Source organism: Solanum stenotomum, chromosome 9 (assembly GCF_019186545.1).
Source record: "Solanum stenotomum isolate F172 chromosome 9, ASM1918654v1, whole genome shotgun sequence".
NCBI classification, from domain to species: domain Eukaryota; kingdom Viridiplantae; phylum Streptophyta; class Magnoliopsida; order Solanales; family Solanaceae; genus Solanum; species Solanum stenotomum.
The window spans coordinates 1,605,864-1,628,468 of NC_064290.1; the positions used below are offsets into that span (position 1 = coordinate 1,605,864).

Sequence of the window (22,605 nt, forward strand, 5' to 3'; positions counted from 1 at the left end):
GCTATATAAATTAAAAAGAGTATTAATAGCATGTTTGACAGGTCAAACATTTTCCAAGAAAATCAATCCTTATAATGTTAATAATATTCCCAACATCCACATAATTGTAAAACGACAGCTGGTGCCATATTAATTTTATGAGACAGCAAATAATATATGTCACATTTCAACCTGCTTTGGTAAATGGTAAGAGCCTAGTATGTGATGTGTGGATTAGGTGTACGTTACGAGTTTGAATTCTATTATACACAAAAGTTTAGTATATAAACGGAGAAGAGTTGATTATGCAAATGTAAAGGCCATCATTTATATTTTGTCCCTAGTTTTAATAGTTGTACAAATATAGCCTTCGGAAAAAAAACATTTCAAACAACGTTAGATTCATGTCTAATGTATACTCATATATTGCTCAACGTTACAAGACAAAACATTAGAGTGTTATCTAATGTTATTCAAAACTTAATTTCACTTGAAGAAAAATAGAGGGGCGGACCTATATATATCACCTTGCACGTTAATTCTTCAAGTGTAAAACGTCAATATTTTCAACAAAAGTTGGGTATGTATAAGTTTCAAGATTACGTTTACGTATATGTTTTTTATTTAATTAAGTATGTTGGCAACCTAACTCATGGAGGGGACACTAATAACGACAACAAAAAGTACATATATGCATACATGAAAGGTTGGCAGGTCTTTCTGACTTTCCATGAATAGTGAAGTACTAGTATTTATGTTTTGTGAACATATATATCAATGATTGAAATTTTAAAAACAGCCATCAGTTAGGGAAAAAGCCCAATAAATAAATAAATCATATTCACATGAGACTTGTTCATACTGATAATGAGTTCTTTATAAGACTGACAGGTGAGCTAACTTTGGATCCACTATTATTAGATGCTCCTAAAATTGATGTCTTTTAGTAACTTTCATTGAATGATTTTGGTTTGAGAACTATGCATGATATTTCTTTGGTTAAAAAAAACATTTGCTGGGGTACTTCTTGATGTCTGCTTCAAGAAAATGAGCACTTCCTGCAATAAAGTTTCAAGGTGAAGTCCTATTCTAACATCTTAAAGCTTGTGTATTTGAAGTACTCTTCTTGATTTTAGTAGCTCTCCATTTGATCATAGATTTTGAAGATCAAAATTTGAGTTGTTGAAAGTGGTGTTTGGAAAAAAATTTGAACATTTCATGACCAAAACAGATATTTGAAGATAAATTTTCTAAAACTATTCCCAAAATCTATGGTCAAACACTTAGCTAATTTCTATACTCACACCCAAGCAGCTCCCATATAGCATTTATGTAATTGTATATAGAATTAGTTAAACCGTATGAAGCATGAACAATATTATCGCCTTTTTTCCTGAAGGCCTAGCGAGTTTTTCTTTTCTTTTCAAAAGATGGTTCTTTTCTTGGACCAATGAGTTGCTTGTTCAATACTGTGGACTGTTATAGGAAGATACTGTTCCGTTGGGACTATCAGTAGCTTTGGTTGTTGAATCTCGTGTAAGTTAAGTTGTGGTTGTATTTTCTGCAAGTGGAATGTAGGCACTTTAGTTTGTGTGTTAAGATTGGCCGTTGAGTGAAAAAACAGAAGGAAGATTGATTGTAGGGACGAAAGTCAGCCTTAGAGATATCCAACAACGCCAAGTGAAAAGGCGTTGCTCAGGAATAACAGTTAAAACCTGCATTTAGTTTAAACAGCTCCTATTCACTAACAATCTGTTGTTCCATTGTGTTTCTTTCTTCTGGTACACCTGATTAACAACATTTTATGTAATTCCACAGTTAAAGCTGGGAGGCCAAAGATTAAGAGTCGTTGAGTATTCAGGTACCTGTTTTTTTACTCAAGCTTTTTGCTCAAATGAACACAATGTTGGTTTCTAACTTGGTCTAACTACTTGCAGGACTAAATGGCAAATTCAAAAAATATTGCACTCTATGTAACAATATGTGTGGTTTCTTTTATCATCTCGAAGATTATTATGACAATCGTCTGTTACCGTAGATGGAAGAGAAAGCAAATGGTTGTTCAAGACAGCTTATCTGGTATGATATGATGTTCAATATTCAAGATTCGATATGATAGATGAGGAATTATCTTATGTTTTTGTTATGTTCATATTCAGGTGGAAAGCTAGTGATGTTTCAGTCGCCAAAAATGAACACGTTGAAGTCCAACATGTTCTTGAAAAGGACCATGAAGCTGACTAACAAAGATATTATAGGATCAGGAGGCTATGGAATTGTCTATAAACTGACAATTAACGAATCAATTTCTTTCGCGGTAAAGAGGTTAAACAGAATAAGTGCAGAACAAGACAGAGGTTTTGAAAGAGAGTTGGAGGCAATGGGGGACATAAAGCATCGAAATATAGTGACACTTCATGGATACTACAGTACAATTCAGTATAACCTTCTGATATATGAGCTTATGACTAATGGAAGTTTAGATGAAGTACTTCATGGTATATGTTTATGTCTGTTTCTTATTGTCTAAGGCTATGTTGCTCTGACTCTCCAAAAATGTTGCCACATCCATGTACGATCCTCCAAAAATGCTGTACTTTTGGAGGACCTAACTTGCCTCCGGAGGTACTTTTTGGAGTCCGAGCAACATAGCTCTAAGGATTGTTCAATCTTTTTAGCTTATTTCAGCTTCTGCTGATGCTAGAATCAGAGATGCACAATAAAGACCTTTCAAGTGTTTGATATACAGATGAACTTTAAGAATGGTAACATCATAATGCAGGAAAATCGGCTGCCAGGAAGGTTTTGGATTGGCCTTCAAGATATAAAATAGCAGTAGGAGCAGCAAGAGGATTATCATATCTACATCACGACTGCATCCCTCACATTATCCACAGAGATATTAAGTCAAGCAATATCTTGTTGGATCATAACATGGAGGCTCGAGTATCTGATTTTGGACTAGCCACTCTGATGGAACCAGATAAGACGCATGTTTCAACTTTGGTAGCTGGAACTTTTGGATATTTGGCTCCTGGTATGTTTTTATTAGACCATCAGAAGACTCAAATCTGTGTTTGGTAAAATATCAATTATATTATGGTCTTTTGCAGAATATTTTGACACCGGAAAAGCAACAGTAAAAGGAGATGTTTACAGCTTTGGAGTTGTCTTACTGGAACTTCTAACTGGGAAAAAGCCATCAGATGAAGCATTTTTGGAGGAAGGAACCAGGCTTGTAACTTGGGTAAGCTTGTAGTTCACTTTTTTTCTTTTTCATGCTAGCTGCTTTCGAGCTGTCACTAATTCGGTCAGTTGTTCTTGTTCTGTTTTTACAGGTGAAGACAGTTGTTCAAGAGAAAAGAGAAGAGTATGTACTTGACAAAAACTTAGAAGAGTTTCCCATAGATGAAATTAACCATGTATTTAACATTGCATTGATGTGCCTTGAGGCAGATCCAAGTAACAGACCTACTATGGCACAAGTCGTTATAATGCTTGAGCAAATAAAGATAAATGCTTTGGCATGAGACTCTTGGTGTTCTGTTCCAATGTTAATTTCTCTCAAATAATATAATTTTATTTTTTTGATACTCGTTTTGCATAATGCTTGTCCTTGGTCCGAATACATGGAAACTAACAAAACTTTGAGCAATTTGTTCCAATGGAGCTATACAAACAAAACGGGGAACTAAAAGTCGACTGGAAGACTAACTCATTACGTACTTCACTTGAGCGTAGCTTCCAATCCTTTGGCGACTGATGCTTTCAGTGTAGGAGAAACTGGATCACCTCCAAGAAATACGTCGAAGAGAGCTGATGCAACATTTGGTGACTCAATAGTTGCATCAACCGAGGAAGGCATCCCATCAAAAGAGAGTGAAACCTTTAAGATTTCCATACAATAGAGCAACAAATTAGAATTAAGAAAGCTAAGAAGAAAACAAAAGCCACATTTGATGCCTGGAGTTGATATAATCTAGGCCTTTAGAGAATAATGTAAATAAACTGCATACTTACAAGCATTTTTGTTGGGTCAACCCAAGTCAAAAATATGGAAGTTTCTTTCTTAAGAGGTTTCCCTTGAAAGACACCACGGAATGTATAAAGAGCAGACTTATCATCGGCAGTAGGGGATTTGATTCTTGGAGAAATGGCTTCATCTAAGGCATCCCAGAAAGTTTTACCATCAATATCTCTGACCAGCACAATAAGTAAAGATTTCTCCAGATCGGCTGCAATTCGTAGAATCATTTTTAGCATCACCTAGATGATATGATCTCCTCCCAATCCCACCAGTCAAACAATTAAACATCGCTGACTCACCTTCAAAGATCTTGTTGAACAAGGAAGGATCCTGTTGAATATCTGCAGCAGAACATCCTCGCCAGGCATCTAATCTACTAAAGACAGAGTCATTGACATAGAGGCCTGCAGCATAGACCTTGACACCAATAATTGCAAAAACCTTTTCCCTGTATCCTAAATTTGTAGGAAGAGCAGCAAAAGATAAGCATAGAACATAACCATCTGGAAGAACTTGAGACAGATAAACTAATAATTGAAATTTGTTCTTAAATTATTGGGGAAGATTATTGATTGATTTGAAGCTGACCAGTTCCAAGCAATGACAATGAAGTAGAGCAACCAGGTAGGCTCAATGATCTTTGAAATTTCACCTTAGTAGCTGGTTCTTCTGTGTATTCTGCACTTCCAACTGAATCCACGAAAAAATGCCAAGTCGTCAGCTCTCACAAACAAACATAAAGATATGATCAGGTGTCTTCCTTGTTTCATGAAGGCATAGTATAGAAACATGAATCCACTTGATTTATCTCAGAAGTCAGCACTAAGGATTAAAAATAGCAAGAGCAAGTCAAAGAGTATTTGCTGGTTGACTCCTGTCTTTCTGAACTGTAACATTAAAATATATGATGGTGCAGTATTTACGTGTTATATGTGGATTAAAAGACTATTTAAGCTACCTATTTGATGGTTTTTGCCACTCCAGAAATCTGACTTTGTTTAATTCTACTCTCATAGCTTGAGGGTCCTTCCTAACATCTAATCAGAACGAATCTAAAGTCTTCAAATAATTCAAGTAGGTGAAGAACTCTCAACAAACCAGCAATTCAACTGCATTTGTGCCAAGATCAAATCTTTCTTCCATATCATCTTTAATTTTTATTGGTAATCAGCAATTTTCATTAGTAAACCAGCAAAATGAGAATGCTGGAGATCAGTTGCAACCAAAACAGATCGCCATTACAAAAAAAATTGTGTAGGTGAAGAATTCTAAATAAACCAGCAATTTGACTACATTTGTGCCAAGATCAAATCTTTTCTTCCATACTAACTTTTCTTTTTATTGGACTAGTAGCTTTCATTAGTAACCCAGATAAAAGAGAATGCTGGAGGCAGTTACAACAAAAAAAGATGGCCATTACAAAAGAAAAAAAAATGGTGAAGAACTCTAAAAACAAAGAGCAGCTCGGTACACTAAGCTCCCGCTATGCGCGGGTCCTGAGAAGGACTCTAAACAGACCAGCATCTCAGCTACATTTATGCCAAGATCAAATCTTTTCTTCCATACCATATTTGATTCAGTGAACAGTTCTTAGACTTGAATATAATAACTGTAAATAACCTCTCGTGGATTTAGGCCTAAGGTCCATTTCATATCAGAGCAGGACTCAATTAAATTCTTATTTCACGACAATGGAACCCCATATTAAATTGTCCACGTTCTAGATATCCATCCAGGGTGTGTGAAAATTGAAGAAGTTCCACATCAGAGGTGATGGGATGGGTGGTCTCTTAATATGACATAGGCAATCATCCCCTCATGAGCTAGCTTTTGGGGTTGATTTAGGCCTAAAGTCAATTTCTTTAACAATAGATACCATTATAAAGCTAAAACCTTTATTGACAGTACATACTCCACACTGTCTATTTATGTTTATTCACTACCCTAGAGAACATAATTGAGTTAAGTTACTTAATATCAGCTTAAATTCAGTAATGCCACAGACTATTCTCTCCACCAGCTTCAGGAATCATGCATTTTTTTGTGCCACACTCCTCTTATTTTAAGGGTTTTTTCAAGAAGCAAACTTGGCATTGATCAGGAAATGTGCATTTACATCATTTAGGGTTTTCTCACTAAATTGTGGAAAACATCAGATTTGTATAAACATTTAATAAAAAATCAAGAAACTAAGACTACCCACAATCTGAAATTTAGTAAGTATTCAGTTTTAAGGGCTTTTACCACTTTTGCACAAAAGATGTAAATTTCAGCTTAAAATCTACTACTAGTAAGTTAGAAAGACATAAAGACAATAACTTTTTTCAAGAATCAGTTGTATTATTACCAGAAGAGGAGGCAGCAGCTTTGATTGTGAAATTTTGTTCATGTTGGCCATTTTTCTCAAATGTGGATAAGGGATAAATACCATTTCTTGAAAGTTTAAGAGGATAAGAAATTCTTGGTTTGGTGTTAAAAGCAGTGATCTTTGTGGGTGTTGATGTTGAAATCCATACTGAAATGGCTCCAGCTGCTGCCATCTTCTTGAAAAAAAATGTATTTTTTTTGTATAGTACTAATTGTTATTTTTAAGTGTTTATACAGAATTATGCAGAATATTTGTTATAGAAATTGCTACAAATTAATGGCCCACAAACAATAAATCTAGCTGTTTGAATTATTGTTCAATCTGGACTCAATCTCTTATGAACAGCATTAGAGCCAACTGCCTTAATCAATGGAGTTAATCAGTTTTCTTTGAAAATCCAATCAAGCTGATTCATGATAAAGATTTTTTTTTGGGACCTTTGCTGATTTGGTACTATTGACTTGACAATAAGTTTAAGAAAATAATGAATTTTTAAATTTGTTGTCTAAAGTAAATCTTAATATTAATGTGTGGCTATGAGTCATTTTTTTGTTAAAGTTAGAGAATTTGAAAGTTAAGTTATTTTTAATTATAAATAAGTAACGTACTTTATGAAACAAATAAAAAAAAATATCACATAAATTTAAAAAAAAGATTAAAAAAAATGTCACATAAATTTAAAAAAAGAGAGTACAAATTAAGTTTTTGTGTAAATGTAGTCATATTTCCAAGAAAAATATATGGATTGTGAAAAAACAACACCTATATTAGTAAATCTGTTTTTCTTTTATTACTCCTAAAGATTAGTATTTTTAAAGGCGTTTTTAAGTGAATTTTAATGTGGACATATCAAAAAACGTTCTAATAAGTAAATAAAAGACGTAGATTCATAAAACTTATGTTCTAGAATTTGAGGCGTAAGTTTCGAACCTGAAAAGTTAATAGAAAAAGAAAAAACAACTTTATTTAGATTTGCCCGTGGAGAATTTAATTTTCAAGCCTTTTGTAGTCTAGATCAAAGCACATAATCTTTTTCACTTGCTTTGTTTTCCTTCAACTTTTAAGCTGTATTAGTTTGGGTACAATTGCAGATGGTCATTCACTATTACTACTTTGGGAACATTGGGGGAAAATCCGATTAGATGGAGTTAAGATTTAAATTTTTCTGTGGGTTTGAAATGTTATTAAACTCATGACCACTACTTGAGTTACTAGATTCAAAATGTAATACATATATATTATTATTAATTTTTTTTAGCACAAATATATAATTTGAGCTAAAGGTACTTCGATCGAATCTATCCTTTTCACTTGGAAAATTATTCGATAAAATTTATAAGCAAAGGACTAAGTGGAGTTGTTCTTTAATTTGTTAGGAAATATTCATACTTAAAACTTTAATTAAAAGATGGAGTAGAGAATAAAGTTATTGACAAAAGAGTGAAAGTAGATCTCAAAACTTTTTCATCGACACTTTAAGAGAAACTAAAAGAAGAAGAAGAAGGATTTCAAACACAATTAAGGAGATGTAAAAGACTGATATAATCGATGAAATAATTGAAGATACTAATGGCGTGCGGAATTAAAAACTATATAACCTTAAATTTTCAATTTTTTGCTATTTTAGAACCTTCCTCTTACATAAACGGGATTCAACCGCATATATATGCACATACACATTTACACATAAAAAAGGTTATTAATTATATAGAGTGTAATTTTTTTACGAGGGACTTCAATATGATAAAAATTCAATTGAACCCTTTCGCTCACCTAGCTTCGTCCCTATCACCCCATGTGCTCCATAAAAATGTTTGCTTTGCTTGTGGAAAACAAAATTTACCAAAGTGCATATAGAAAAATCTTGTAAAAGTAGTTAAATGACATGAGTCAGGACCACGCAAGCTATGATAACAATAACATAATGTTGTACTTTTAATATAACATAAACTGCATCATCAGATGTTTATATCAAATCAATAAATATATGACACATGTTTTTTAGAATATGATTAATTGGTTATCGTAAAACTAATTTTAATCCAATGTGAGTAAATTTTGCGTGTTGGGGATTTTTTATGTTGTCTTTTAACTCCACAAGATTCAACATAAGTCGTAACATCTCATCTTAAAAGTTTCCACTTTTACGTACCTTTTTCTCTTTAAATAAATTGCCAAACAACATTTCATCAACAATCACTTTACATCTCTGTTTCCTCTGCTAATCTAGTATAATCACTAATGGCTAAAGCAATTCTCACCCTTCTATTCCTTCTCTCGTCCTACTTCTCAGGTTAGTGACAATTTTTCGTGTCGTTAAAAGTCATTTTTCTTGTAGTGTTACGATTTAATGTTTTTGTTCGACCATGTTCAATGTAGTCTTCTTAGTTTGAATCAGGGCGTCTCAAGGGTAAGACTAATGAAGTCATTGCCTTAAGTACTCGAATTGTGAAATAAGATTAAGAGGCCTCTTATTATAATTTGACTTTAAGACAGTAATTACATTGAGTCGCATTTGGATGAAACTAATTAAATGTTTAAATCATGTTGTTGCAGCAGGGAGTCTGACATTAGTGGATGGACAGGTAAGTTAATTAAAGAGTTGAATTAGTTAATGGAGATTAATTGCTAGCTAGTTAATTAAGTGAAATTAGATTGTAATTAACACTAATTTTGGTTTTGCAGAAGACTTGGTGTGTGGCTAGACCTTCATCAGATGAGATGGCACTTGAGCAAAACATAGTTTTTGCATATAAATATGTGAATTGCAATATATTTAACGAGGGTGGTCCTTGTTTTTCACCAGATAATTCGATGAATCATGCTTCTATTGCCATGAATTTGTACTATCAATCTAAAGGAAGGAATTTTTGGAATTGTAACTTTGGTAATTCTGGCCTTGTTGTCTTGACTGATCCAAGTAAGTCCTTGTTTTGCTCGGAAACGGATTTAATTAGAACGGGTTCTGTGGATTCAACTTGAACTGTTACTTTCGTCTTGAACTATATATGTAAGCCTAGGGGTGTACAAGTCAAACCAAACCAACGAACCAAATCAAACCGAAAAAAAAAACTGATTTGTGATTTGGTTTGGTTGGTTTGGCGGTTAAAAAAAAAAAACCGACCACTCTTGATTTGGTATTAAAAGAAAAAAAGTCAAATTGAACCCAAACTAAACCGACATAATATATATATATATATATATATATATATTTATTTATTTATTTATTTTATTTATAGATAAAAATATTATTTATAATCTACTTTGTTAATATATTTTTAGTTAGTTTATAGTTTTCAATGTTTATATATTTTATTTCTTGGGCTTCTAAAATTTTGTAAATATTATATATATAATTTTATTTTATTTATAGATAAAAAAATATTATTTATAATCTACTTTGTTAATATATTTTTGTCAATGTTTATATATTTTATTTCAAATTTGGGCTTGTAAAATTTGTAAATATTTTATTTTGTATTAAGATCCGAAGTTACAATTATATTGTTATAGTTTTTCAAATTTGAAGTTAACAATTTACTTTGTAAATATTTCGTTTTGTATTCAGTTTGACTGTATCATTTAATCTTATTAATTTAATATAATGAACGTTGATATTTCAAAAAAAAAATTGTACTCATGTGAATTTTACTGTCTTTACGAAAATTTCTATTCATTTAACATTTCTTAAGTTTAGCTTATCACACAGGTAAGTGAAAATATATTTGATCTCTTTTTCAAACACCATATAGTTGTAAAAAACCGGAAAAAAAACCCGAAAGAACCGACTAAAATCGAAACCGAAAAAATCGACTTTGTGTGGTTTGATTTGGTTTTTAGATTTAATAAACCGACATAATTGGTTTAGGTTTTTTTTAATGAAAAATCAAATCAAACCGACCTATGTACACTCCTATGTAGGACTATTACTTTTTATGAATTCACTTTGGTAATTGACCAATCTAAGTAAGTCCTTGTTCTGCTAGGAAACGGATTTAATTAGAACGAGTTTTATGGATTCAACTGAAACTATTACTTATTACAAATCTATTAATAACTCAATTTTTCACAATGGCAGGTTATGGTGGCTGCATCTATGGGTGAAGTCATCAAGTCATGGTTAGGAGAAGCAACTCATGAGGAGATTATTATTATCATATTTTTTACTTTTTTTAAAAGTCAATTTCTTCTTATTCTTCACAAAATCGAGTTTAGCGACTCTATGTCTAGATTTATGTGATACAGTTTTCTTTTTAATCTATTACAAAAGAAATGTTACATTTCTATAATTAAAAATAATTTAACTTTACAATTCTTTCTTTTACCCTTTAATGGAATAATATATATAGTGATTTGAATAACTAAGATTTGTTTTAGACCATAAATTTCAGAAGACGTCTTTTCTTTCTTAAATTTTATCTCAATGTACTTCCTTTTTTAATGTTTGGATTCTTACTTTCTTCCTTGAGCCTTAAACTCTTTGAACGTGAAATAGTTGGCTGAATAATAGTGGTCCAATTGGTTAAGCAGGGTCTAACATAATTCGAATGAAGGCTGATCGCTGAGCCCGCTCTGACCTCGATCTATTGAAATTTCTTTTAAAAAAAAAACTATTTATATATTAGAATTTTATGTATATAATGTTGACCTAAACATGGTTAAGACTTGGGTGAATATCACTTTTGTCATATGTAAATATATCATTTATTATGTCTTTTTAGTTTTTGTAATAATCGTTTTTGTAACAATATCTTACTATAATTAAATAATCATATATTTTTAAAATCAATTTTTCATTGTTATATGATGTTATATGTTCTCTATAACATTATTTTACTTTTGACCGTATATTTATTATTGAATTTCCTTAATGTAAGTAGTAAGTATTTCAGTGCGTGACGAGGAATTTTCTTTAAAAAGATTTAATATTTTGGATTTGTGACATTTCTAATTTTTTTTTTTTATTTAATCCTACAATCGACCGTTGGTAAGATATGTTCCATATAAAATAATCACTTAGATACCGTTCACATTTATTAAAACAAAAAAATTATGAACTATTCACAATCACAAAATAGATAAATAAATAAAAATAATAAAATGGAAGTTTCCTATCTAAGTTTGACTAATCAACTCAAAGGGAAAGGAAAAAAATGAAGAAAAATACATAGTCTTAACTCTATCATATAGGCTATAGCATACTATTACGGTAAAAATAGTTTTTAACGATAGTAGATATATACATTAACAAAAAAATGGTAAAATCTAAAAATGCGTAAGCCTTTTGTTTAATATATAGTACTTCCTATTATACTAGAAGATTAAATGAGAGAAACACACAGAGATGTCCCCTCCCATGTGAGTATTAAAGGGACAAACTGTACTGAATTTGAATTTGAATTTGAATGAATCAAAATAAGTTAAATTAATAAATAGATATGTTATTTATTTATCTAATATTGAATAAATTAATTTAATTATATTTTTATAAGATAATTTATCCATCATTTAATATTGAAATAGTAGGTCATAATCAAGATTGAAAAGCAGCAAAAAAGAGATGGAGACATGTGAAGAAACAGTTAAGTGGCTAGTGAACACAAATGACAAAAGCAGATAAGAGCCTGTTTGGATTGACTTAAAACGGAGTAGCTTTTAAGTCAAAAGTAAAAAGTCAAATTGAAATGACTTTTAAGTCAAAAATAAAAAGTAGGGGGAGACCTACTTTTGGTTTCTAACTTATTTTAAGTCATTTTTGACTTATTTTAAGTTATTTTTCATATTTGTCAAACACTTTCAGAAGTTAAAAACTAATTTAAAAGTAGGTTTGATCAATTTTTAAGCCAATCCAAACGGGCGGCTACTATAAGTACTTGTTATTTACATAGAATTTCAGATTTCAAAATTCAAATAAATCTATTTTTATCGTAATTTTTTTTTATATTTTTTAAATTATCAATTATTATGATTTATAATACTTTTTACGTGATTTATAAATTATAAATTTCATTTCAAAAAATTTGAAAATTTCATGCTCAATTTTTCAATCAAATTTAAACGGTCTTATTCTCAAAAAATGAAAAATAACACATAAATTGAAATATAATTTTTTCTTTTCAAGGAAATAAAAATAAATTAAAACCATCTTGACGTGTAGAGCAATTGGTCCACAAGAACTTTGGTATAATATATGGACAACGTACAAGTGAATTGGAAAACAAAGCATATTCCTCAATTGGCTCCAAAGTCCAAACAACCCAATAGATAGTACTAAATGTACCTATCTCACTTTTTATACGCTGATAAAATTAAACTCAATCCATTCAATTCGTTCGAGTTTGAATGAGTTATAATCCACTCATTTATTAATTAATTTATTTCAACTTATTAAAAATAAGATTGATATGTAGCTCATGAGAATTCTTATTAAAATATTTTTTAAAAAGTTAATTTCTTATTTGATATGTTATATATAATCCTAACAAAGAAAAATAATAATTTTATTTGGTGCAAAAATATTATTAAATAACAAATAAAACAATTAAAACTTGGTAAGACTTGAGCGAGTTGAATTATAATAACCTGCATTTTATTTAGCCCATTCCAGCCCAAGTAAATTTTGGATGTAACAGATCAATAATCCGTTCATTTGACATCTCTAATTATTTATTTAATTCTCCTTCTCAAAGAGGTAGTCTTATTCGAACACATAATTATTGGGATGCTAATAGCGTATGAATCAAATGTTAAGCTCAGAATAGGATGCCCTTCAAATATAAAGTACTCTTTTCATCTCTTATTAGTTGATCACATTTCTAAATCAAGAAAGTATTAATTAAATTTTTTCTATATTATTGGCCTTGTAATTAATTCTTGTTGAAAGTGTTCACATTTGTTTGTAAAATTTTCAGGAAATTTTTTAAGGAGTGAATTAGTAAAATTATTTTCTTATTATGATTTCTTAAACACCGTACAAACTAATATGAAATGGAGGGAGTAAAATTCATTTTATAGGAGGGAATCCTCCGTATTTAATGATCAAAATGTTGAAGATAAAGAAAACTGAAAACATGGAACATGTTGAACAACCTGTCCAATCAATGTATACAATAGAGTTAGAGTCACTAGGATTAGGCTACTTAAATCTACTAGGCTGCTACTTACTGTACTAGCTGAAGTCGACTAGGATTATATTAGGACTAAGATTGTATTATTTATAATTGCATTATTATTATATAGTAATAATAGTTATTGTGGTGGGACTCTAAGTATAGCTAGCTTAGAACTCTACAATTCGCTCCCTATATAAGTAGTATGTACTCATCAATTTAAATCATCAATACAATCATTGATTTCTCTAATCCTAGACGTAAGAATTCTATACGAGAATCATCCCATCTTAATTTACCTTAAATAAGTAATTAATGATATTTAATTATAAGATACTACTAAATTATATATGTGTATTAAAACATACCTAGTTGAGTAGATAGTTATAGTCCAAATGTGAAAAGAGAACAACTAATAAATGGTCTAATCAATTTGATAGTTCAAGTCGAAAAAAGAAACAACGGATAGTTAGGATAATTTAGGAAAAAATCCAATGTATTTTTTTTTATCATTAATACATTGTATTTTTTTAATATACGATGTCTTCTTTTAGTCCTTGTCAAAATAGGACAGCAATAGATGAACATTCACTTACGTAAATGCATATTTTCCACTAATAAATGAAATTAGTGGAACATTCACGTATGTATATTCATAAAAATCTAAAATCCAAACAAAATTTGATCACTTTGAACCATTTGTAGTACCTGATAATTGGATGTATGTTAAATGTGATAATATTTAGAACCAAACGATTTTTTAAAATTAAAAAAAGGAGATTTTTTTTATTCTTTATTTTTTCTGATCTAAAAGAAAGGAAAAAGGAATCTAAAAATTATGTGGAGGAATGAAATTGCTGAGATTGAAGAAATAACTTTAGAGTCAAACACTTGGAGAATTATTATCTTTATATTTTAGATTATTTATGAACTTGTGGAATTTGATTAGTGATTCCACAATATCTAGACTTGGACACAAAATCTTTCCACTTTGTTGATTGACATGAAGATGAAGAGTCGGAGTCAAGATTTGGAGTTTATGAATCTGAATTTATTATTAAATTTATAGCTCATTTGATTTCGCGTATAAATATTTGATGAATTATGTAATATAAATGTTAAAAACTATTTGGTTCATCTGAATCTGCACTTAATATTATAGCTTTGTCGCCTATGTATGTATAGAGATATACTCAAGCTCTAAAGTTTATAGATTTGAAATTCTAAATCCATTTAAGTATTTGAGTTTTAAATCAATAATTTGAACATGTTAATTAAATGAATCTCTTAATATAAATATAAAGTTTAGATCAAAATTATATTATTTGATTCGACTGATCGAACACATACCTTAGACACCAACTCCAACTCTGTGTATGATGATATATGCAGTATATAACTTTCCTAATTTATCATAGTCATGAGCTTCATGCAATAATTGAACAGAAAAAAAGAGTCACGATATTCATGCAAAAATAAAAAATAAAAAATAAATCGTCATGCGAGAAAAATTTATGACATACTTCGAATAGTTCAAATGTTTTGTTTGTTTAATCCATAGAGACACGAAAATCTCACAAGTTTCACCTATTTTTCCAGCGTAACTAGTACTATATGATTGTTTGGTATAAAATAAAGATAATGAATAAGACATAAAAACACAACTGAAGTATCATGTCACTTATATGTATTTTTACGAGTTTTAAAGTGTATTTTTATAAATAATTATGATAGTTTAAGTAGGAAATGCAAATATCTAATATGTGATTAAAGAATTATATTGTTCACTATGTGATAGGAAAGCTTATAGGGTTACAAAATAGCTAGTTTATTATTATTATTAATTAGTAGATCTTTATAAAATTATGTATATTTGGAAGTTAGTAATCACAACCATTAATTTATAAAAGGGACATTGAGTGTGCAATTTATGGATATGACACCTTAATATTTTTCGATATTTTATTTATAAATTATGATTTGCTCATTTAGTAAAAGATTAGATAAGATTGGAGAATTTTTTTATAATATTCACAATTTTTGAGATTTCATGTTTATGGAAAAAATATATAACTTACAAAATTTAAATTGCATGTCCAAACAANTTAAAAAACATAACTAAAATTCAATCAAAAATTAGACATGGAAAAATTCTTGGTAGAAAGCGTTTCTCCCCAAATTGGGCCACGACGCATATTCAAAAAAGCAGGGCTCCAGTGTAGATATTTATGCGGCACATTTAAAAAGGTAGGGCTCTAATATAGATACTTATGCGGTGCATAGTCGAAGAAATAACGCTTCCTCCGAATTGGACCTTATGTGATGCGTATTCAAAAAAATAGAGCCCCATTATAGATACTTATGCGACACGTATTCGAAAAAGTAGGGCTCCAATATAGATATTTACGCGGCGCGTATTAAAAAAAGTAAAATTTCCTCCAAATTGGGCCTTACACAGCGCATATCCGAAAAATAGGGCTCCAATAAAGTTACTTATGTGGCACGTGTTCGAAAAAGGAGGGCTCCAATATAGATACATACGCGGCGCGTATTCGAAAAAGGTAACGCTTCCTTCAAATTAGACTTTACACGACACATATTCGAAAAATAGGGCTCCAATATAAATACTTACGCGGCACGTAATCAAAAAAATAAGACTCTAATATAAATATCCGACACCGCCGCATAGATCATACAACCTCACTTACTTGGCTATCATACCAACCTCAGAAAAAATGATAAAGAATTGCTATACAATTATTACATCATATTGCTTCTGTATTGGATGATAAATAGATTTGAGTGTTTGAGAATTTTAGGAGTTGAAACACAGCCCAACTGTCCTTTTCTTCAATTTTCTGTCACTAAATCAGACCAAAGACTCCATTTTTATGTGGTTCTTTTTTATCCACTCAATTATTTCTTCTTGAGACAGGATATAAAAGCACACCCAAGTGTTCAAATTGTTGCCATATCAGTTTTCTGTTCTTTTTTGCCTATTGGGGTGTCGAAAAAAGCAATCTTGAAGCTTTACAAGGCAAAATCTGGTGATTTAGCTCAGTGGGTATTACAAAGATGATGTCTGTGAGTTGCCATAATCTTGAAATTGGGAGAACCCCATTGGAGTCTTTGGCTTGTGGATGTTCTTTTTCAAAGGGTGTTTTGAGAAATGTAAGTAGAAGATTCAATGGGAAGAAGTTGTTGTCTTGCAGACAAGAATTTGGGCGTATCTCAACTAAGGCTTCACTTACTGGTATACAGTTAAATTCAATTTTTTTTTAGGATTATAGTTTATAAGGGTATTCTTGGAATGATTTGAATTTTGAAATATTGTTGTTGTTGTGATTGTATTGCAGGGTTGGCACCAGTTTTGGATTTGAATAAGTCAGCAAAGCCTATTTCATTGACTAATGTTTTTGAAGTGGTTGCTGATGACCTACTTACATTAAACAAGAACTTGCAGAATGTGAGTTATTTGTTGACACTGTTTAATTAATCAATCTTTCATGTTTCAACTTTTGCTTATGTGATTTTTCAGCTATATAGCTTAATGGATTATATGTGACAAAATCTTATTTTTAGACTAATAGTTGCCAAGGTAATACATATAATCATTTATCTGGCATGATTCGGAACACTTTCCTTTGGCTTGATTACTGCTGGTATGTCAAATGACTAATGTACTTGTCATAATTTAACTTCATCGATGCTTCGTCGAGTTGTTCCTTTTAATGAATTGCTCTAGATGTAAGAGAGAGGTACAATTTTGGACTAGTGGTCATGCTAGTGAGGATTAAAATCAATAGAGATGCTTCTTTGATGATATTTGGGGTTTATTGGCCTTGCTAGAATTAAAATAGAAGGGGAATAGGAGTTGGCAGTATCACTCTGCCAAATGATATCTTAACCTTGGAACATTTTTGAGGACGGTTTTATTTGGTATTTGGTCATGGTTTGATTCAAATACCAGCTGGCATCGCCAGATGGTTGTACTTGTCATTGAGAATTCAATGATGCTAAGGTGAGCATACTTTGTTCCCGAATGAACTGCTTTAGATGTATGAGAGATGCAGTTTTTAGACTACTAAATGGTCATGGAGGATAAACAACTGGACATCATAGATATATTTATTTGTCTGGGTTATTGGCCTTAAAAAATCTAAACATATGAGTAGGAGCTACACAATCACTTCCAAATTGTATCTTTATTTTGGATAATGGTGGTGTCCGGGCCAGCGTGCATACACCTCAACTATTCCACCTGGTTACCTGCTATCTCCCATCGGCACAGGTACCTTGACCTTGAGGTTATGAAGTTCATTTTAAAAGGTCCTAGGTTTTTGACAATTTCATTTACTTTGATTCAAAGACTTGATACAAGAAATAAGTGCAGTTGGGCCTGAGAGTATCTCAAATGTATATCCTGATAAATAAACACACATATGTCTAATGGTGACTAATGTGATGTCAAATATCAGGGAGTAACTGAAAACGTTTCATATTAGTGATTGTCACTTGCTATTATTAGGATTTGTAAAACTATGTTGTTCATTGGATCAATACCAATTTACTTTTAGCATATCTCTCTTCTATTCTGTATCTAAGAGAAATCATTTTTCAGATTGTTGGCGCAGAGAACCCAGTTTTGATGTCTGCAGCTGAGCAGATTTTTGGTGCTGGTGGCAAAAGGGTGAGACCTGCTTTAGTGTTCCTAGTGTCAAGGGCCACAGCAGAAATGTCTGGCTTAAAGTGAGGAACACTATTTGATTTTTTCCCTCTTGTAATACTCAACAACAACATATCAGCTAAGCTAATGTCTTAAAATGCTTGCTACCAGGGAACTCACCACAAAACACAGAAGGTTAGCTGAAATCATTGAAATGATCCATACTGCAAGCTTGATACATGATGACGTGTTAGATGAAAGTGACACACGAAGAGGTAAAACATTTTAAGCAACTTGTCATTCTCCTCTGATGCGTCTGCAAATTCACCGCCTTAAATTATTTAAAAACTCAAAATGATAATCACTCTGGCATCTAGTTTAATACTTTATTCAGGTGGCTGAAAACGTTACTGTACATATTCAGTGGTTATTGCTTTGGATATTACTCAAAATCTTCAGCTCTACCATTACTAGGAATAGAGTTATTTTCCAGGCATCATTGTGGGCTATTGTTCTTAAAATAAAAATTTTTAAGTACTAATTTAGGAGGAATTTGTAGAAGAAAACGCTAAAGAAGATATTGTCATCATTCTGATTCTATGATGATACAGTGATGCATGCTCTTACTCTCAAAACAATATCTAATCCTTTAAAGAGCCTCACTTTTGACAATTTCAGTTGATGAAGAATATCTAAGGTATATCTAACGAAAAAAGAAATAAAGATGCCCTAGAATCTACTGGGACGCCAGACAATCTGGACAGACACATTAACAAAATAACCAGATTTACGCTGATGACAACACCTTTCTATTGATTAGAAACCCCCCAGTAAACTTTATTTGACACTACAACATTGGTTGGATGTATGGGATTTGGGCTTATCGTTTCTAAGCTATCTCTTGTGCATTTCCTCGGACTAGTTACTTGTTTCTCAAGTATTTTCTAATTGTTATTGATGCTGTCCTGATTGATTTACATGTGGTTCTTGTTTTCTAGCTTGATGTGGTTGACTTACTTCTATGAAAGACGATCTCCCCTGCTCTCCCAGGGGGATCCAGGGACCTTAAAATCTTCAAGGGTTAGTCCAGGAAATATGCTTGATTAGCAAGAGGTTATGTGATGAGGTCCTTACTGTTTAAATAATCTTCCTACTTTTCATTTCGGGTTTCTGAGATCTTCTCAGCATTTGTCAGATTTGTGTGCTTTCTGAAAAAAATATGTGAGACTCTGTACAACTGTTTTGTGAAATGGTACACTCGACAGTGGACACACCAAAAAAAAGAGAGCAAATTGACAAGACTGGGCTAGGTATGCGCTTTCTCAGGATTAAGGAAAGGAACAAGACTGGATTAGATCTTCGCTTTCCCTAGTTTGTAGAGGCTGATAATACTAGATTGTTATTTCTACCATCAATGCTTCCTTTTCCTAATAGTTTAGCTTAGATCAATTGATGATTGATTCTGTTATAGCACTTCCAAATATGAGTTCTCTGTTTGTCATTCAGGTGGTCAAATTTTGTCATTAACTTGCTTCTCTTAATCGCAATTTCTATTATACTTTCTCCTTTGCTTCATTGTATTGGCCCCTTAATAAAACTTCTAATGCAGGAAAGGAGACTGTTCACCAATTATATGGTACTAGAGTGGCAGTACTGGCTGGTGATTTTATGTTTGCACAGTCGTCCTGGTACCTAGCTAACCTTGAAAACCTTGAAGTCATAAAACTCATCAGTCAGGTATCTTAAGATCTTCTAGGTTTGTACATCTTGTAGAATTGGCAACATTGATATCATTATTAGTTCGTTGTACCTCAACACCCTTTGTGGTTATTGGTTTTTATGGCAGGTTATTAAAGACTTTGCAAGTGGTGAAATAAAGCAGGCCTCTAATTTGTTCGACTGTGATGTTGGACTGGATGAATATTTGCTCAAGAGTTACTATAAAACGGCCTCCCTGATTGCTGCAAGCACCAAAGGAGCTGCCATTTTCAGTGAGGTTGGCAGTGATATTAGTGAACAAATGTTTCAATATGGGAGGAATCTTGGTTTATCGTTCCAGATTGTTGATGACATATTGGACTTCACACAATCAGCAGAACAACTGGGAAAGCCAGCTGGAAGTGACTTAGCCAAGGGAAACCTTACTGCACCAGTACTTTTTGCATTAGAGAAAGAGCCAAACCTTAGGAATATAATCGAATCAGAATTTCACGATACTGGTTCTCTCAAGGAGGCCATCAATCTGGTGAAGACCTGTGGGGGAATTCAACGAGCACAAGATTTGGCAAAGGAGAAAGCTGATTTAGCAATGCAGAACCTAAAATGCCTTCCGTCTAGTCCTTTCCGAGCAGCACTTGAGGAAATCGTGAAGTATAATCTGGAGAGAATTGAATAGACGAAAACACAGGACGAAAGTATACACCTTTGGTTTATTATTCTCTTGAAGCTCTTCATATCTAACAATATCTGGAGCATAGAGTTGAAGCTATTACTATAGTTTGAATGGTGATCGCGATCAGGACGAAAGTGCTTCACTATGTTCATATACTCATACAGGTTGTAATTTTTCAGTTCCTAATACAGCAATATGGTGTTCCAGCATTCTTCATAATTTGGCTAATAAATTGTCAAATTTCAACTGTTGTTGTACACTAAAGAAATTTCACAATTACTAATAATGTCATGTATTACTATTTACTCTTGGCTTTCTTGGATGGACATTTATATTATAAATTGACTATACGAAATTGGTACCAATTGTGTAACACATCAAGTAAATTGCATTGCTACTATTATTCGTCTGTGGTGAAAGTGACTTTTCATAAAAATACTGTTTTTATGATAGAATAAAGTAGTAGCACTGTCCAAATACCGAAGACAATATTGAAGCGGAGATTTGACATCTATTATTTTTTACACAAATTATAAGTATGCAACAAAAAATTGGTTTTATAGTTTTAATTCATTCATAAACCTATTATGATTCGGATTTGAAGAAGTACATGCCTTAATTAAGTCCTTTTAGAAGTAGGATTATGATATTTTTTTGTAAATAAAATAAGCTAACCGATAAATAAAAAGTAATCAGTAACTTTTTTTTTTAATTGCGTGATCATAAACAATCAAGGAATTATGCATATTTATTTATAATATATAAGTCGTTGATTTTAGAAATCTTATAGGAATAGGACTAAACTACTTTTGGAAACGCATATACTTGATTAAATCCCAAATCACTTGGGTTTGCAGGTATGTTTTAACACTTTATATGGTATTGTTAATTTAAATATAATGTTTGTTTTGATTGTTACTTAAATTTTATTGCATTGTATAGTTTAAATCTATTGCTAAGTAACAACAAAAAGACCATTTCATGTAATGACCGATTTAGTGTGACAATGTCGTTGACATAATATTTTTTTTCTCATTTTATCTTTATTTATTATTGAGAGAAGTATAAAAAACATTCCTAAATTGGCGCAAATTATTAGTTTCATCCCCAAATTATTGACATCCTTAAAATCACCCATTTACTTGACTAACTAAACTTGGATACACCTCGATACACTCTCGATATGCCACATGACATAGCAAGTGGTCTCAAACTCTTGTAGGAGCACCCCTAAACTTGACGAGAATTTAGGGTGTATTTCATTAATGTTGCAAGATCACAGGTGTATTTAACTTCAGTTAGTCAAGTAAATGATGTTTTTAAGGCTGACAATAGTTCATGGATGAAACTAATAATTTATGCCAAGTTTAGGGATGTTTTCGATAATTCTCTCTTTATTATTTAATGATAATTTTTCATCTTTTATCCTATCTTTTTATAAAAGTTTTACCTTATACCTTACTTTTTTCGAGAGAGAGAAGTACTGAAAACATGCTAAACTGAGCATGAATTATTGGTTTCATCTCCGAACTATTGACAACCTTAAAAACACCCCTTTACTTGACTAACTGAACTTAAATACATTCCCAATCTTGCAACATGAGTGAAATACACTCTTAAATTCCCGCTAAGTAGAGTTGTCAATATGGGCTGGCCCACCCCATCCGGGTCAATCCATACATGCTTTGAAATTTGACGGGCCAGGCTGGGCTAGCCCATTTTTTGTGTGGGCCAGAAAATGGTCGGCCCAGCCCACAAGTACGTGGGCTACCTCTTTTTAAAAAAAAATATTTTTTAAATTAAATTATAATTTTAAAATATTATCATAAATATCGACAAGACAATATTACATGGTGTTAGTGTTACTATTTGTTAATCAAATATACAAATAAAATTATCTTTATAATATTTATTAAGTTTGATTTCAAGTAAAAAACATAAATAGCTAAATAGAAATATTAACATAATTGTTTTTCAATGATTATAATAAAATACAAAAACTATGAAAATATTCTATAGGCCATGACCTATGTGGTGATTCCCTAGGAATTTTAGGGAATTTTA

The 22,605-nt window shown here is 31.6% G+C and overlaps 5 protein-coding genes across 6 annotated transcripts in view; 4 read left to right on the forward strand and 1 right to left on the reverse strand.

Annotated features, from left to right (window-relative positions):
* The window catches only part of LOC125876283 (C2 domain-containing protein At1g53590), a 67,735-nt gene that overhangs the window by 1,022 nt on the left and 44,108 nt on the right, over positions 1–22,605 (forward strand). The window lies entirely within an intron of this gene.
* LOC125876288 (receptor-like serine/threonine-protein kinase At1g78530) lies at positions 856–3,570 on the forward strand. Of its 2 annotated transcripts, none has more exons than XM_049557427.1 (7): positions 856–1,055; positions 1,798–1,840; positions 1,917–2,058; positions 2,139–2,477; positions 2,762–3,016; positions 3,093–3,226; positions 3,318–3,570. In XM_049557427.1, exons 3-7 carry the CDS (start codon positions 1,923–1,925, stop codon positions 3,507–3,509), a joined length of 1,056 nt encoding a protein of 351 aa, XP_049413384.1. In that variant the 5' UTR covers positions 856–1,055; positions 1,798–1,840; positions 1,917–1,922; the 3' UTR covers positions 3,510–3,570. The 2 variants fall into 2 exon arrangements, with proteins under 2 accessions (XP_049413384.1, XP_049413385.1); XM_049557428.1 differs by lacking the exon at positions 856–1,055 and adding an exon at positions 1,470–1,515.
* On the reverse strand, positions 3,521–6,737 carry LOC125876290 (fatty-acid-binding protein 3, chloroplastic). The gene is made up of 5 exons (XM_049557430.1): positions 6,354–6,737; positions 4,595–4,696; positions 4,306–4,461; positions 4,000–4,214; positions 3,521–3,865 (listed from the first exon to the last, which is right to left on the reverse strand). Exons 1-5 carry the CDS (start codon positions 6,544–6,546, stop codon positions 3,707–3,709), a joined length of 825 nt encoding a protein of 274 aa, XP_049413387.1. The 5' UTR covers positions 6,547–6,737; the 3' UTR covers positions 3,521–3,706.
* Positions 8,548–10,650, forward strand: LOC125876294 (glucan endo-1,3-beta-glucosidase-like). The gene is made up of 4 exons (XM_049557441.1): positions 8,548–8,667; positions 8,931–8,959; positions 9,060–9,294; positions 10,453–10,650. Exons 1-4 carry the CDS (start codon positions 8,616–8,618, stop codon positions 10,476–10,478), a joined length of 342 nt encoding a protein of 113 aa, XP_049413398.1. The 5' UTR covers positions 8,548–8,615; the 3' UTR covers positions 10,479–10,650.
* LOC125876287 (solanesyl diphosphate synthase 1, chloroplastic-like) lies at positions 16,290–20,846 on the forward strand. Its single transcript, XM_049557426.1, has 6 exons — positions 16,290–16,736; positions 16,840–16,949; positions 18,105–18,232; positions 18,321–18,424; positions 19,759–19,886; positions 19,996–20,846. The coding sequence occupies exons 1-6, from the start codon at positions 16,559–16,561 to the stop codon at positions 20,542–20,544; spliced, it is 1,197 nt and encodes a 398-aa protein (XP_049413383.1). The 5' UTR covers positions 16,290–16,558; the 3' UTR covers positions 20,545–20,846.